The following is an 18279-nucleotide window of genomic DNA, read 5'->3' on the forward strand; positions in this document are numbered from 1 at the left end:
GAACAGCAGTTTTCAGTTCTTTCCACAGATTCTCGATTGGATTCAGGTCTGGACTTTGACTTGGCCATTCTAACACCTGGATATGTTTATTTTTGAACCATTCCATTGTAGATTTTGCTTTATGTTTTGGATCATTGTCTTGTTGGAAGACAAATCTCCGCCCAGTCTCAGGTCTTTTGCAGACTCCATCAGGTTTTCTTCCAGAATGGTCCTGTATTTGTCTCCATCCATCTTCCCATCAATTTTAACCATCTTCCCTGTCCCTGCTGAAGAAAAGCAGGCCCAAACCATGATGCTGCCACCACCATGTTTGACAGTGGGGATGGTGTGTTCAGGGTGATGAGCTGTGTTGCTTTTACGCCAAACATAACGTTTTGCATTGTTGCCAAAAAGTTCAATTTTGGTTTCATCTGACCAGAGCACCTTCTTCCACATGTTTGGTGTGTCTCCCAGGTGGCTTGTGGCAAACTTTAAACAACACTTTTTATGGATATCTTTAAGAAAGGCTTTCTTCTTGCCACTCTTCCATAAAGGCCAGATTTGTGCAGTATACGACTGATTGTTGTCCTATGTACAGAGTCTCCCACCTCAGCTGTAGATCTCTGCAGTTCATCCAGAGTGATCATGGGCCTCTTGGCTGCATCTCTGATCAGTCTTCTCCTTGTATGAGCTGAAAGTTTAGAGGGACGGCCAGGTCTTGGTAGATTTGCAGTGGTCTGATACTCCTTCCATTTCAATATTATCGCTTGCACAGTGCTCCTTGGGATGTTTAAAGCTTGGGAAATCTTTTTGTATCCAAATCCGGCTTTAAACTTCTCCACAATAGTATCTCGGACCTGCCTGGTGTGTTCCTTGTTCTTCATGATGCTCTCTGCGCTTTAAACGGACCTCTGAGACTATCACAGTGCAGGTGCATTTATACGGAGACTTGATTACACACAGGTGGATTCTATTTATCATCATTAGTCATTTAGGTCAACATTGGATCATTCAGAGATCCTCACTGAACTTCTGGAGAGAGTTTGCTACACTGAAAGTAAAGGGGCTGAATAATTTTGCACGCCCAATTTTTCAGTTTTTTATTTGTTAAAAAAGTTTGAAATATCCAATAAATTTCGTTCCACTTCATGATTGTGTCCCACTTGTTGTTGATTCTTCACAAAAAATTACAGTTTCATATCTTTATGTTTGAAGCCTGAAATGTGGCAAAAGGTCGCAAAGTTCAAGGGGGCCGAATACTTTCGCAAGGCACTGTATATATATACACACACATATAAACTTTACTAAGCAACACACCACTGAGAGATTCAAGGAAATAACACCCAGCAGCACCTTACACTGCTTATTTCACGTTGTTGTGATTATCGCTCTAATCTGAGATTGTTGCTCCACCCTGGTGGTCCGTTTGACAAGTTTAACACCCATGAGGAAGTCTGCTAATATTTGTGTGAGTGTAAATACAAAAAAGAGATTTGCTCCAAAGAGAAGAAGGCAGAAGTTTTTTTTTTTTTTTTTCCTGGTTAATGTGAGTAATCTTTAAAATTAGGGATGCACAATATACTAGCACCATAACAGTTTCTACTTTGTCCGCCTATGTCCGCCTACTCGGTTCATTGTAAACAAAGGAAATAGCAGTGCACAATCTGGCATCAAACAAAGGAGATAACAGCGCGCACTCCGTCGTCACAAGCCAAAATCTCCAGTTTCACCATCTACACGACAACACTCTAATCGGAGTTTCTGAAAATCTTGACCCTGGCAGGAGTTTTCAAAAGGTTCGGTTTCAATGACCTCACACTGCGTTTATGTGTGGACAAACAGCCAAACCGACGAAAAATTCCAAACCTGTATGACTTTCTATCTTCTGTGAAAAACAAAAGAAAATATTGTGGAAAAAAAGCTTCTTTGTGTTCCACAGAAGAAATTAATAGGTTTGAACAACACAAGAGTAAATTGTGAAAGAATGTTCATTTTTGGGTGAACTAGCCCTTTAACATGTGAAACAAACACCAGGTCAAATATAAAAAAAATAAGTAATATTAGCAATACTATCAAGTGACAGATGAATTTGCACCAAAATACAGTAGTGTGATTGTACAGTCTTTAACCTCATCAACAAAAAATATGGACACTTTTCTTTTCAACTTTAATTTATCTCTTAACGATGCACAATTACATGGTTAGTTGAACTCTAGCGTATTCTTCTTCCCTCTGTGACCCTATCAGAACAGATCTGTGGCACATTTTTGGGTTGCAACTCACTAGTTCTGAACCACTGATAGTCTGGTAATGAGGCATTCTTTCCAAATTCTTTGTATCTAGCGAGATTGCGGAAGGCTCTCTTGTAACGTTGAGGTTGTGGAATGCTCTAAAATTTCCCCTCATTTGAGGATCCTAGGAAATCCCTCAAAATGAATCACTGAAAACAATGAGAAGACTTGAAAAGCATTCTTATATTTGATCAGGTCCAGACCTAGCTCACTCCACAAAGCGGTGAGGGGGAAAAAAGCAAAAAAGAGGCATAATTTGAGAGATAAAATGGATGATAATGGCTGCTAATCATGTTGAACCAGTACAGGAAGCTGAGAGCGATAACAATCTCACAACATATGCCAAGCTCGTCAATGAACTAAAGGTTATGCTTATTTAAACTGGCATATACTTCAAGGAGTCTGACAAAAAAATCTGACAGCACAGTTTCCAAATTCCACCATACAATACAATTTCTGTTATGACAGGATGTATATTCAACTCTCAAGACAGATGTTTCAACTTTCCTAGAGGCGTTCAGTTTCATTTGCCTTGAGGCAAGATATTTGACGATATGTAGAACAATTCAAAAGCAGAGTGACAATGCCAGAGCTGAAAAATAAGCTGCCAGTTAGATGAATGTGTTTGCTTAAGGACCGTGCTGAAGGAGAAAGAGCTTAACAATAAAAACAAATTAAATTATGTTCAGCAGTCTCTTACCTAGGTCTCCTGAAGGTAAGGCCGTATTGCTGGCACGCTAGACCGACAGTAGGCGTGTACACAATCGGCATGAATCTCTCTACGTCTGAGATCAAGACCCGGTAAAACAGCTTCTCGTTGCGGTCCTGAAGGCCCATCAGAAAGACATATCTGTAAGAAAGTGGAAAATAAATTCAACAACATGCATTAAAGGACATTTTATAAAATTTTTTAGCAAATGCTAAAGGAAGGGACAATAAGAATGCAACTAAAGCTAGAAAGCAGAACAGACACAGAGTATGGTGGGTAGCTTCAGGACATCCTGGGATTATACTGCTCCATATTTAAGGGAGGATTACCCAAACCACTCACCCAACAATTTAAAGCTGGCGTAACAGTCTTTTATTTGCAAATAAATATTTTATTTTGGTAATTTGAATGTTAAAGTTTCCTGCCAAATTGGAGCTTCTCAAATCAGTGACAGGGAATCAGAGCGAAATGTCGGACATATTTGTTTAATCGGTCAGCCCTCTTCAATTCTTAATCTGTGACTATGACAGACAAGATTTCAGCAACAACAGCCAGTAAGTGTGACATCCCCAACCTATTTTTGAATCATTCTGATTCAGCTAGTGTGACACCAGCTTAAAGCAGGAACAGACAAGCCCACATCCACAAGTGAGTAAGAAGGTGAGTAAAGGCAATATGATGACTGGGGAGAAAATGGGTATGACAGAATGAAAGAAAGACTAATAATAAACTAAATTCTCAGGAAATCACTCTGATTGGATGAACAGAAGTGCACTTTAAATGTTCAATGTAGCTACAGTACATAGATTCATTAAAATCTTCAAAACCAGTTCACACCTCTTACTGTACTCAAGTAGTGTATACAATAATAATGTTTTACATACCCACTTTTAAATTAAAAGCAACTGAAGAAGTCCTATTATGCCCTTTGTTTTTACATTTTCAACTTTCTTTAGTGTATAATGTTGCTGTTTGAGCAATAAAAATGTCTGCAAAGTTACAAAGCATTAAATCCACAACAAAGGGAGTTATTCTGTATATCAGTAAGCACTGTTTCTGAACTGATTGTAGTCTAGAGTTTTTTTTTCCGGGAACGTGCATTTTATAATATCCCTCATTTAATACAGTAATTGCGCCCAAGGCATATGGAAAAAAATGGGCAAGGCCTGGTAGAGTTGTATTAGTGATGTGATGAAGCTCTCGGTTATGATTAGGGGTAAGACATTTCCAAAAGCGGTTGACCAATCACAATGCACTGGTCCAGCCAAACAATCAGAGCACATTGTGCTTTTTGGAAGGAGGGGCTTCATAGAGCCCAAAAAGTGTTACAGACAGACTGGGAAGAGAGATGCTGCAATAATGTAAAATATGTGAAAAATAATGTGTTTTTCAAACATTCAAATATGATAACCTAATCAAGTAGTCCCCAAAAATATAATAAAGACTGGAAAAATGCATAATAGGTCCCCTATAAGACTAAGTTGCATCCTCTGATGAAACACGGAAGGTTGTTTTCTTTACTTTGGTTTTCATGGTGGATTTCTTGTAGTTGTATGGTGGATTTTAAATACCATAGAAACTCAAGTTTGAAAAATCACCTATTATATAATATATTTTTTAAAAATATATATTTAAAATAAAAAACACAGTATATTAATATATGTTGATATATTGCATTTTTATTTAAATATATTTTTATTATTATATATAATATGATATTTTTTCTTTTACCACTGTGAGAATGAGAGATTACTTGAGAGAAATGAGAGAAATGATATGACAATGTCAACAAAGGTAGTACAGAGATGGCAGGAGGAAACTGACAGATGTTTACCCCGACTGTCACATTAAAAATGTTTATCAAATGACCAGACTGTCACATTAAAAAGTCTTGACCATGTGCTGCTGCTTGAAACAAAGCTTAAGAATAACTGGGGTTTTCCCTGCTTATGTTAAAATGTTAGGAAAAATACACATGCACAAAAATGCCCCCAGAGATCTTAGACACAAGTTCCTTGTTATAGAAATATGTTTAAGAGAAATACATTCAAGTTCTACATCTGACCCAAATTAACAAGACCACGTCACATTCCCCATCAGTGCGAGCAAGCTTTCCATCAAGGCAAGAGCATAATATCTCTCTTGTTTGGCTCAGAAAAAGCATGCCCACCTTCCTCAGACAGGAGGAAACTGTCCGATGTTTACCAGGACTGTAAAGTGCACAAGGTGTCAAGGTGGAATGAGAGAAAATCTAACTCTACCTGAAAGTGTCAGCTCTGTCGCAACCAATTAAGACAGCAGTGCACTGACAGTGTTTGTGAGGGTGAAAGGTGTGAGTGATATTTTGGCACCTTATTACCTAACTAAATCTCAGGAGAGTCAACCAAATGCCATTCTTGAGACTCGGCTCAGCTAGAATCTGGCTGGATTGGCCGTCTTCTATTTTGGCAAAGCCAACTGCTGTAAAGCTGTATGTATTCCCAATAAACTGTGAGAAGTAATGGCTTTCACAGAGTTTATATTGTTCCTGCTATATGCAATGGCATTGTGAAGGGGAAGGCAGTACTTTAAAATAAAGTGCTTAGACTATGTTACAAAACGTGATAATTCTGGACACTAGGGAACATATTCTTTGCATATCTTTAATTTAAATACTTTCTATATTTCTTTCAAAGTTATTTTTTCCCCCTGATGTGTAGGGGCTACACAATATTCAAGAAAAATATGATGCATTAAATATCACAGTACATGATATGATAATGCTTTAAGAGTGTAAAAACAATTGAAATTATATATAAATATATTTAAAAACTGAAAATGATATACATCGGATCAAATAAACTCATCATTCAGTTGTTGTAAGTCGTTGGGGTATGAAAATCATATGTACAATTGCAATATTTCTATAATGTCCATATATTGTGCAGCTCAGTAATGTGTCAGTATTTGTCCTGATACAAGCAATAATGTTGACAGCAGTCATATACTTATTATAGAGAAGCATTTTTCAATATCACTAGTATTTTGTATGCATTTCTGTATGTGTATGTGTATGACAAAAACTGTTTCTCCAAACTACCACTAAAGAGTGAAAATACTTATTGAAAAAAAAATTGCTGACACTCAGAACCACACAAAAAAACTCCACAAGGAGCTTTTATTTGCAAAACTGTTCAAATGCCAAATTATATTACACTAAAATATATAGATTCTTTCAAGGTCCACAAGTCTTAAAGTAGTCCAACCTGTGAGACAATAATCAAACAAATGAAACCATTTGCAGTATGTGATGAATTAGCTCTAAGAGCTCTTTTCACTCCATCTTGTTGTATGTTGTGGAATTTTTAGTCACTACTGCTACTCAGTCATGTTGACAGTCTAAACTGAACCCAGCCTTTAACCCATTAACCACTACTTAAGGCAGAGACTGGTTTCAGAGGCCTGTGCTGCAATTTGTCAACAGATTGTCAAAACTATTTGTTGTGTAGTCTCCCTAATCGAAGCAAATTAATGTTTTTACTCTCGTTTTTTACTTCGTCTTTTTTTCCCTTCAAATATTTTTGTTAAAAATGTTGGCGGGCTGCCCGTCCCTTCACAAAATTCAGGCAGCAAAACATCAAAATAACTTTGATAGTCTGGGAAAGACTCCCTCATTGCTCAAGCAGACGGTAATGTGAGTGCCGAGGTCAGGGTCATTCGTCTGAAGGCAACCCATCCAAAAATAAACCGTGTCCACTGTCTGCGAGGACAAACCAAAGACTGTTACGTGACTAGTAGCCTTGAGATATGACAAAAACATAATTTCCAAAAAGGTCAGGCATGCAAAACATGGGAACAGACCCCATGCAGGGACTAGTAATGAATTCTGGGAAAATGCTAACTAACAAGATAGCTAAAGAACTATTGATGTTATTTTGATGACACTTTGATGCTTTTTATGTCCTGTCAACTCTTGATGTCTCTTTGCTTTGTAGTTCAAAAAATAGGGAAAGCAAAAAAAAAAAAAAAAAAGAAGAAAATGAAAATCATTCTTGTTGTAATAAAAGATCTACTTATATTGTGCAAGTGGCAGCAACATAACACTATAACACTTATACATAACACTATTTCTGTGATCTGATGGTGTGAAATTTAGTCATAGAAAACAACTGATCGATTTGATAGAGTCCTGTTGCTCTCAGCAGGACTGAGAGCAACAGGATGGAGGTCAGTACTCCATTCCCTCACCTGTCCAAGTCGTCCTTTTTCAGCTCGTAGTTTCTGAGGACCCGCAATACTTGCACATCCTGGCTGAGGAAGCAGGGGGGCAACAGGCCATGAATGCCCAGCTGCAAGCGCTCTTCCAGGGAGAAGGCCATCCCCTGCAGAGAGGACACAGAACAGTCAACTATTAACTATTACAGGAGCTACTGAGCATTGAGAACTGACACTAATGTGCACGGCTAAATTTTAAATCAGAGAGAACTGAAGATTGTAACCCATTTTACTTCCATAATGTGACTTTTTTAAAAGTGAAACAGGGTATATATCTAGGCTACCTAGTTCTGTCATGAAACTCTAGATGGCACAGGCTGATGGGGCCTTAAAGGGTTAGTTCACCCAAAAATGAAAATTCTGTCATTTATTACTCACCCTCATGCCGTTCCACACCCGTAAGACCTTCGTTAATCTTCAGAACACAAATTAAGATATTTTAGTTGAAATCCGATGGCTCCGTGAGGCCTCCATAGGGAGCAATGGACACTTCCTCTCTCAAGATCCATAAAGGTACTAAAAACATATTTAAATCGGTTCATGTGAGTACAGTGGTTCAATATTAATATTATAAAGTGACGAGAATATTTTTGGAGCGCCAAAAAAAACTAAATAACGACTTATTTAGTGATGGCCGATTTCAAAACAATGCTTCAGGAAGCATCGGAGCACAGATGAATCAGTGTGTCGAATCTGCTGTTCGGAGTGCCAAAGTCACGTGATTTCAGCCGTTGGCAGTTTGACACGCGATCTGAATCATGATTCGATACACTGATTCATTTATGCTCCGATGCTTCATGAAGCAGTGTTTTGAAATCGGCCATCACTAAATAATTATTTTGAATTTTAAATTATTTTGTTTTTTTGGCGCTCAAAAAATATTCTCGTTGCTTTATAATATTGAACCACTGTACTCACATGAACCGATTTAAATATGTTTTTAGTACCTTTATGGATCTTGAGAGAGGAAGTGTCCATTGCTCCTTATGGAGGCCTCACAGAGCTATCGGATTTCAACTAAAATATCTTAATTTGTGTTCCGAAGATTAACGAAGGTCTTATGGGTGTGGAACGGCATGAGGGTAAGTAATATATGACAGAATTTTCATTTTTGGGTGAACTAACCCTTTAACACAAACTGATGATATTCTCAGCGTTAACTACTTGGCACAAGCTGATGTTGCATCTGCAGCCAATGAGCTTGCTTCTCACAATTAATGGCTGGTTAACATTCACTAGCAGTTTGCAGTGTGTTTTCAGAGTTCCATTTGAAACCCTCCACCTTCCCCAGCTCCACCTGTATATATCTGCTGTGGGTAATTTATATATGCTATTTGTGCAGCAGCATATCTTACATATGCACAGCAGCGTATCAGCATATGTAGTGGCAGTAGCAAGACTTGCTCTGCAGCAGCAGCAGCAATAATCTACAACAATAGCAATAATCAACAGCAGCGGCATAGCAGATTTATTGCCAAGACCAAATGCATCAACATTGTCATATCATTATCATTCTAAAAATCTTCAGAGAGTTGTCAAGCCTCAACAGCTGTATTATTAAAAGATTGTTTGGAAAAGCTTAAATAAATCCCCATATTCCCCTTCCGTATGTCTCAGATGACTTAAAAGGCCTTTTGTCACTGTTCTCACAAAGTTCTCTTCCAGAATCACTGTTTGTTATGGTGGAGAAGTCTGTAATGCAAGCAAAGCCTCAGAAAGGTCACAGAGGTCACAGTTGGATCACACCACAGTGTGGTGCAGAGCTAAAAGGGCAAGACTGCTGCTTTGCTGCTGCAACCCTTGACATTTACCCTAACCCTGACCTTGTCAAAACAAATGCTACAGCCAGGGTGCCGCGAGTTCATATTACCAGACTCCACATGTTCAAGATTGGGCTCCACATGGATGGATGCCTGTAGGAATATCTGTCAGGACCAAAAGCTGTGGCATTTGAAGCTAGCCTGTCTTTTCCTTAATGACAGACTTGCATCATCATTGCCGCGCCTCTGGCTGCTTCTTCAGAGGAACCACTAAGGAAGGCCCAAAACCCTGAAAGGCTGTGCTAGATTTGCTTTTTAAACAAGTATATGCAAGCTTGGCTTTTTAGCCCTTTTTCATCTGGTCAGGTTAAGTGGTCTGTTTGTAAAAATGATTTTGGCCTTGTAAACATGAGAAGACTAGTCTGCACACGTGCAATAAGATGTGGTGTTATTGATGCAACTGAGAAACAAAGGAACTCGCCATGTAGAAATTCTGAGGTTTGTATGGTTGTTGGTTTGTAGAGTTGCTGTCACTTCATAAGATGTAAATCAAATGCAATATTTCTGTATTATCTGCAATTTATGTATTAATGTCATTTAAATCTGTGTGCAGTCTGTGTGGAAAATTAGATCTAAACCATAAAAGGCAAAGCAGACAAATGAAAATATATTGATATATAGTATTTAAAGGGATGCATTTCAATATGTATATTTAAAAATATATATTTAAATAAATCTAAACATATTAATATATAAAGTATGTTAATATACAATTTAAAACTTTTGTTTTACTATTTATTGAAATGTAAAATCCTCAACCTTCCTCGGACAAAACTCCTTTATGACAGCTACACATACAACAGCATTCACCAATATAACAGAAACAAACAGCATGTAAAAGCACTTTTTGGCTTCTAAAAAGATCCTGAGGCAAAAATACAGACTTATTACTCAAAACCCATTGGATGTTATTTGTAGCTTCTATCATGTCTGTCATCTCCTAAAGCTAACTGTGCAGTGCACCACTGATGGTCTGTATTTAAGAGCCTCGAAAAGTCACCGCCATCTTGCCAGGTCTGAATTGCAACCTTTGTAATTAAAAACGGACATTCTATTTTCTCAAAAAAGCTGGTGGTTTATGCAAGACTATCCCTAGACACTTATGACTACATCAGATTTCCTTTCTGTTGGTTTATAGGGTTGTTAAAACACTAACTATACTGTATATTAGAGAGTGGAGCTCTGTTGAAAACATATCCACGACAACTTTGACTTAAAATAAGCATTTCATTGACCGTCACTGACATTTTTAATGCCTAAAAGTGCTTGCAATTTCTGTAACTAGCGATTCGAGAAGACTGAAGATGACTCTAAAGCAACAGGGATTCTCAATGAGAATAGCTCTACCTAATCAAATATAATTACTCAAACAGCTCTACGAACACTGAATGGTTCCTTGTGGCATATGTGTAACGGAGACATTGGTGGAACCGGGCCCAAGCAGCAAATTAACGTCTCTGACAATGGAGCTGCGGGTGGAACTCCAGAGGGCACGTCCACAAGCCCCAGGACTGGCATTCTGATCATAGCCATGGATGGCTGGACTGGGGAAAGTGGTCTGTTTGATGGCACGCATGGATGGCAAGATTAGAGCAATGAGTCCCGGAGCTCCTGGCGGGGCTGCCGTGGGAACTGGTGAGGTACTTGGCGCTGGTTAAGAGCAATTCAGCTTTGACGCCGAGTGGAGTGCGAGACTTGCAAATCTTGCTCTATATATAGAAAACAACAGTAGCGCTGCTATCTAGATAAAAAGCAAACTGTAGCACATGAAAAGACTAAAGATAAAAAGAATGAGAGCCGAGTGATAAGTATATTGTCCAGATGGATGCATCGCTTAATAGCACTTAAAGGGATTATTTACCCAAAAAGTAAAATTCTGTCATCATTTACTCAGACTAAAAAGTAATCTGTCTTTTTCAAGATCCAGCTGATACATATGCACAGATAGATTGTTCACAATAAGATCTATAACTTGCATTTAGAAGAATAAAGAAAATCATTCAAATTTGGAACAACATAATGATGAGTAATTGATTAATTAAACTTATATCAGAGGCCCTGTCATGTTTATTGGCTCAGGTTGTTAGAGCTTTGCTTTTTGTAGCAATAAAGGGACAGGCAGGGCAGGAATGTGTGAACGCTTCCACATGCGCAACGACCACATTAAAGACGCCAATGTGTTGTGTGCCAACATGTGTTATGCCCACACAAGCTCAAGCAAGGAGAACTGCTGTGCATGCCAACCTGTAATCTCAAGATCAAATTTGGCCATGACCAGTACCACCCCAAACACAGAGCACTAAGTACTTTGTGGCAAACATTAAAGCCTTGCTTTTCACTGATAAAAGCCAGTCCACAGCTTTCAAAAGCTCTTCAAGACTTCAAGCAAGAGGTCACGTTGAAGAACTCAGGGATTCCATTTCAAACAACTCAATCTGAATCCTGAAATTCCCAGTACTTGTAAGCGGAAAAAGTTGCAGCTGCTTCATAGAGTGCCAAAAAAGCACCAAGGCAGAAAAAAGGCAGAAAAGCAAAGTAAAGCTGTTCTTCAATGGAACTTTACAGTGGGAGTGATGTTTCTTGATCCTGTAATGGAGAATGCATGAGAGTCCATGAAGCACAAAATGAAGTATTGCATTTTGTGATCTCACTGATAAGAAAAATTTGAGCTGAGCCAATGCATAACCTCTGCTTCCAAAAACTCTTCCTTTTTAATCGAACTGTGACTTTTCTTATCATACATTCAGGACTGACTTAATGTTCTTGGACCAAGACCAAAGCACTGCTAATGGGTTTTTCTTCAGCTTTGGCTACTTTTATGTTGGGTTGATTTCTATTTTTTAGATTAAAATATTGAAATGTCACAGATATGCAATATATATATATATATATATATATATATATATATATATATATATATATATATATATATATATATATATATATGTGGCCTGACAGATCACTGTAGCGAGAGAAGCGGCAGCACGGAGCACATGTGAACATCTCCTCCGCTTTAATACCAGTTACAGCGCAAAATAAACATGAATAAACATCTGAAGGTATGTTAAAAGATACAGCAAAACTTACCAAAATCTGTACCATGTCTCGTGTAATAGCTCAATCCGTCTTTCAACCTCGGAAAGACATCCAAAAAACAGCTTGTAAACAATGTCACGTAACGTCACATTTAACGGAAAAACCATATTCCGTGTACTGAATCTGATACATCCAAAATAATCGATATTGAATTTAACTGAATTGAAATCGAAGCGAATCGAAAGCATGTGAATAGAAATCAAATCGAATCGTGAAAATTGTGTCAATACCCAGCCCTAATATATACTGAGATACGATGGAATTGGAAATGTAACTGTGGTGGGAATTTGCATTACTTGATGTGAATATAAATGAGCATGTGAAAAGCGTGTTTTAAGATAAATTTATTTTCTAAAATTCCACAGGGCTAAAAAAGTCCCTAGTTGAAGAAACAACTATGCACGTCTACATACAGTACAAAGTAGAACAACATTCGCACACCAAACATAACTTCAAATCTTGCTCCAAACGGAAATCATGGTGTGAAGCAGGGCTACTTGACCCATTTCAGATTCTCAAAATGACAAAGGGACGTGAGAAAGGAAATCATTCATGTCAGTCTTATATAGACACTGGCTCTCTTTCTGAGAAAGAGATCAGAGGCTGAGTTTTTTTTCTGATTGTGCTTCTCACATTTCCCTTATGTCCAAGTGGTGACCTTCATCTAAGTGAAAACACTAAAAAGTTTTCTGTTAAGAGAATGCTTTGACCTGATGCAGCAGCCATGCTAGTGATCAGACACCGAGACAAGAGTACCAAGCTCCCTTGTGTCAATGAAGTGTACTAATCACAGAACAAACAAAGGATCAGAGAGTGAGAGCTGTATGTGAGACTGCTCTGACATTGCTGATGACAGAGGATGTTTTCCCAGCTGTCTGAGACTCATTTGAGACGGCCGAATCCAAATAAAATGGGTGTGGGTAGTGCGGTACAGTAGATGTCTACAGATCTGAGATGCTTTAAATCATAAGTTTGGGTTAGTGAAATGGACTATGGTTAAAGGTAGAGCTGCACAATTAATCATTAAAACATCTCAATTCAAACACCCACGTGAACTTATTCCTAAATGACAATGATTCTGCTACGTCTATTAAACCTTTGACAAGTATGATCACAGCGGAACATTCAAATCTGCGTTGGCACTGTCGCTGAACCAGAGAGAGCAGAGGGCTGTTTCATAAAAGATGCTAAGCGAGGATTAACCTCCAAAACCTGACTTGAATGAACCTAACAAATGAGTTGGGGCTAAAGTGGTTTCATAAAAGGTAACTGAAGTTCACGCAGTCCCGCTAATTCGATCCAGGTTTACCTAGTAAAGACAATTGCACGTGCACGCTTTTTTTAAGCAGCCATAGAGGTCGATCATGGATCAAATCGATCCACCATAGGAAACGGCATATATTTTGTGCTATTTTATGTGTTTGAGACACGGTGTTTTCCTCAGTGCATAACTTACTTTTCACAAGTTTATTCTCCATCTACAAATGTTAAAAGGTCATGCAAATATTTCCATTTTGTGGCTAAACTTCACAGTGAGCGAGCACTGCTGCATGCATGTGCTGAAACAGAATTCGCTGACAATAAGTCTGTCTAACTAAAATAAGCCTGGCTTGTTTTCTAATCTTGTTTTATGAAACAGCCCTCAGTTGTCATGTTATGAAACAGCTTGATAAACAGTCCACACAGAATCATTATTTCTGTGTTACAATAATTCAAATTACCACAGAAGTGGGATAAAAGATTATAGTTTGTATACAAACAAAGAATTCTATGGTAGCAATCAAAATAGAATAAATCACCTTTTGAAAGTAACTTGATGCTTCAAATAAAGAATGTATTATTTACACTGTTACGCCAGTAGAGGGCGAAAAATGACTGTATTTGTCATTGAATCATTCATTCAAGAGATTTGTTCAAAAATCCTGATTCATCCAGAAATGAGACAAGTGAAGTCTTTATGAGTGAGTCATTGAATGATTCATTCAAACCAATTTTTTAAATAATTCATTCAGATCAATGAAACATTTTTAAATAGACTGCAGCAATTAACATTTTATCAGAACCTCTAATAAGTTATGTTATTTTGTTTAGTTGTTTATTTAGAATCGTGAATCCTGATCATCACGAAAATCATGATTCTCAGTTTATCCAGAATTGTGCATCTCTAGTTAAAGGGTCATTTTAAAGGGTTAAAAGGCCTTAATGTAAGCAGACACACTCTGAATGTGGTAAAAACCACATGACTGCCCAGTCTGGTTCAGCTGCTTGATGGTGCGACCAAAAAAAAAAAAAGTTTTTCACGTGGTTCCAGCAGAAGCTGTCGCAGGGTATAACTCAGGGTAGAGTAGACCTTTCCAGCTGACCAAATATGGAATGAATAAACACATGCTATTCTCATAAACACCCTCATTGCTTAAATCGCTGTATTAATTCCACATGTATCTTCCCACGCTCTTAATTCTGTCCACAAGCAGCCATTTCAGTGCTGTTAAAAGAGCCAAGAAGGATGACCAAAGAAAGTGACTTGTAGGACACAAGCAGAAAAAGCCAGGGGTGGAGATAGTGTGATAGAGGTTGTATTGACTTAAAGCATACATTAGATTAGGTGGAGTGGTACAGCGAATAAGTCTGGATGTTTGCTGGTTCGATTCCCTGATCTATGATAGTGCATGAGACTCTTGGGAACAAAATTCATCAGCTCTGGTCTGTGTAAAAAATCTATAAAAGCATCACTTAAATGGCAAGAAACCAGATGGGCAAAAAGACAAAAACAAGAAGCAAATTATCTCAAATGCAGAAAGACAAACACGTGTGAACCTTTAGGAAAATGTACTGTAATAAGCAAGATCCACATGTGCACCATTAATTTGTGAGATGACTCAAAATTACAAAAAATATGTACTTGAACAGTGAGCAAAAATAAAGACAAAGTAGTGAAATTAGAGTTCTTCAGCAGCTGGAGGACAGTGTGACTCACATGCACAAACAAAAGTGAAGGCTGCATCAACAAACATCAATGTGATCTCCAAAACATCAGCAAAATAAAGCATAAGTGCAAAAATTCCCCTCCATCAATAATACACTGTCTGGCAACGAACCAGCGCTATGTTTTATGAATTGTGGACTTTTTAGTGGTAAGCAAACTATGGTAACAGAACGATGACTCAGATTCTTGACTTCCCTGCTTGATCATTTCCACAGAGATTGGTTTGTTTACACACAACACTCTGCTGAAAGCTCAATGACAAAACCATCAATAAGTGATCTAACACGCCCTCACATAATCACATCTCCGCTTATCTCTCAACACCAACTAAGAGGAAAGGAAAACGGATTTCTGATACTAAGGCTGGCCTATATAATGCAAAATTAAATGGTGATAAAAACCTGTCATCTTTAAAGAGTAATACATTAAGTTCAGCTAATTCTCTTGTTGGTCTGCTTTTTTTCTTAATAAGCAACTATAATTCAATCAGGGCCACAAATATACAAAATAGATGTTGTCTTATTATATACCAGTGGCAAGGTATCATTATTTTTCACCTGATTGCCTCTTCTTTACCTTTTTTCTTTTTTTACAAACTTTTGAATTTCACACATCACGATGATCCCCTTGTGAGGGATCCCCTAAAATATAAAAGCTGCTATATTTTTCTATGTATAAAGACTCATTTATACTGTGAAACTGGAAAATATTTACTTTTTAAGTTGACACTGTATCTTTTTTTCCACCCACCAATCAGAAAGCAAAATGAAACATAATATAGTCTCTTCCTTACAGTTTCATCTTAAAGCAGAAAGGCAGAAACCAACATTAAGCAAACTAAGTATGCAGATGGCCCACAAGGAAGCCATTAAAAAGATTCTTATGTGAAACATCTTTAAATATTTAATTTAGCAGTGAAATATGTATATTATAATAGTCTTCTGCTACAGTTGGATGAAAAAACGGTGGAAGGCAGAAAGGCAACATTAGATGTATTAAGTATGCTGACAACTCCATAAGGAATTCATTGTAAGACTCGTTTTAAGAGATATCACTATCAGAATCTATTTGTGAAGTGTTTGTTCATGTATGAAGGAGAAAACAAGAAAAACAGAGATGAAATAAGCACATTGATGGCTTTTGTTCCCAGTTCTTTGATCTGCTCCGAAACAAAGGTGTCCTGAGCTCCTGGTCCTTATCCAAAACAAACTATGAACTTAATAAAAACTGAACAAAAAACCCTCAGGGATGCAATTTTTTATCTCTAACTCTGAGAAAGAAGAAATTACTATCTATCTGCACTCAACTGAATCAGAGGTGAGGCTGCTTTTTTTTTTTAACCAAAATAGCAGCCATATTTCTGGACAAAAAAGATCCTCCTTTTACTCCAAAACACTTTTTCATATATATATTTTCAGCAGACCAACCAAGAGAATTGGCACTGCCTGACAGTAGCATTTTTATTGCAACAAATTAATTGTCACCATGCCTGCCTGTGTTGGACATTGTTGTGGTCTTTTCAGCAAGGTCAAGCCATTGTGGTGAGACTGAAAAGATGCTGTCAGCAGCATTGTTTTCTTTTATTGCACTTAGGGCTGTCGCGGTTAAGGAATTTCCCTTGCGGTATTTTTGAGTGGCTCAATAGCGCGATATGCGGTATTACCGCCATATATACATATATATAGAGAGAGAGAGAGAGAGAGAGAGAGAGAGAGAGAGAGGTCATATTCAATAACGAAACTAAATAGAGCATTGAAGTAAAGAGAATGTCAAAATAAGGGTCTACAAAACAGAACATAAACCTGACAATAAGATGGTAGAGCTATTGTTGTATGTATAATAGTTAGTTTCGATCCTCGAATCTGACAAAACAAGACTTTCTGCTGATATTTCACGAGTATAAGCAGAACTAACGTTACTCATCTCTGCGCGTTCTAAACGGCAGTCAGTGCAGTTACATTGTTGTGACACAAGGTGGCGGCAAGGGACTGTCTTTGAGTCTTTAAACCGTTCATTCAACTGCACGTTCAAAAACGCAGATTCATTCAAAGAGAGATGAAATGAAACAAGCTGTTGAAATCATTTTAACGTTGAGCGTCACTTTATAAGGCTCAGCTGACCAGTAATGCTTCGATGCTAAGGCAGAGATTTCGCTATCCTTGGACACAACAACTTTTTTTCACGAATATATGTCTCGGCCTGAAGGACAGACGCAGGTAATCGCAAACGCTCCGTCGATCTCTCTCACATTCACTGTCTGTTTAGGCTTGTTTAGTGCAAATCTACGGAGCCTCTGTACAAATCACCATGGTACACATTATGCTATCATTATTACCTTATTTAATATTTAGTACACGTGTATGAAGTGTAAAACGAGAAGGACATAGCCTTTCAAAAAATAGAAAACATGCAAATATCGCGGTTGCTGCGGTTTTTGCAGTGTTCTGCGGTTGGCTCGTCAAAAGCGCGGTATTACGAAATTGCGGTTATCGCGACAGCCCTAATTGCACTTATATTTATCTACTTACTTCTATCTGAAATGTCAAAAATACTTAAGAATGAACTTTTCATTGAAAATATAAAGGTTTTTTCAAGACTAAAACACACAAAAACAGAAGGGCAGACACTCACCTGTACAGTGTAATATCATTAAGATTTATTTTTATGAATCGTTTTTGAGGCTGACTGAATGTGGGTATCTTAATTTCAAAGTGACATTTGTAGCTTTGCCAATATGCTTCTAATCTAAATCACTATTCATATCTGCAAATCCACAATCCAGCAGAGCAACAGAGCAGGAAATGTATCTGTCCAATCCAAAGTTATCTGATTCCTTTTTGTACTTCTCTTTATTTGTTGAAAGTTAAAAGTTGACTTTTGACCCTGTTAAGTAAGCTGATTGTTAAGGAGGGTTGCCATAGCTGTGGGACACAAACAGATCATGTACCAGTGAAATTCCCCTTCCTCTGCATCCAATTCTATTTTCAAAATGATCACAGTGTTGTCCACAAAGGTAACAATGTCTTAGAGTTGTAAAAGGGGGCATTTTTCAATGCTTTCTGGTACGGTCGTAAACTGTTCTTTCAGTCCAGCCGTGTCTAGGACGGTTAGTGGACATTAGTCTTGTTCCAAACAACAAGCAAA

General features: G+C 37.8%; 1 protein-coding gene across 1 annotated transcript in view; it reads right to left on the reverse strand.

Annotated features, from left to right (window-relative positions):
• Positions 1-18279, reverse strand: part of me1 (malic enzyme 1, NADP(+)-dependent, cytosolic) — a 95508-nt gene that overhangs the window by 57115 nt on the left and 20114 nt on the right. Inside the window, exons 2-3 of the mRNA XM_048152091.1 lie at positions 7207-7340; positions 2971-3120 (exon numbers count right to left, since the gene is read on the reverse strand). Coding sequence (XP_048008048.1) covers positions 2971-3120; positions 7207-7340 — 284 coding nt within the window. The remainder of the gene's footprint in view (positions 1-2970; positions 3121-7206; positions 7341-18279) is intronic.

This window comes from Megalobrama amblycephala, linkage group LG13 (assembly GCF_018812025.1).
Source record: "Megalobrama amblycephala isolate DHTTF-2021 linkage group LG13, ASM1881202v1, whole genome shotgun sequence".
In the NCBI taxonomy this organism is placed as follows: domain Eukaryota; kingdom Metazoa; phylum Chordata; class Actinopteri; order Cypriniformes; family Xenocyprididae; genus Megalobrama; species Megalobrama amblycephala.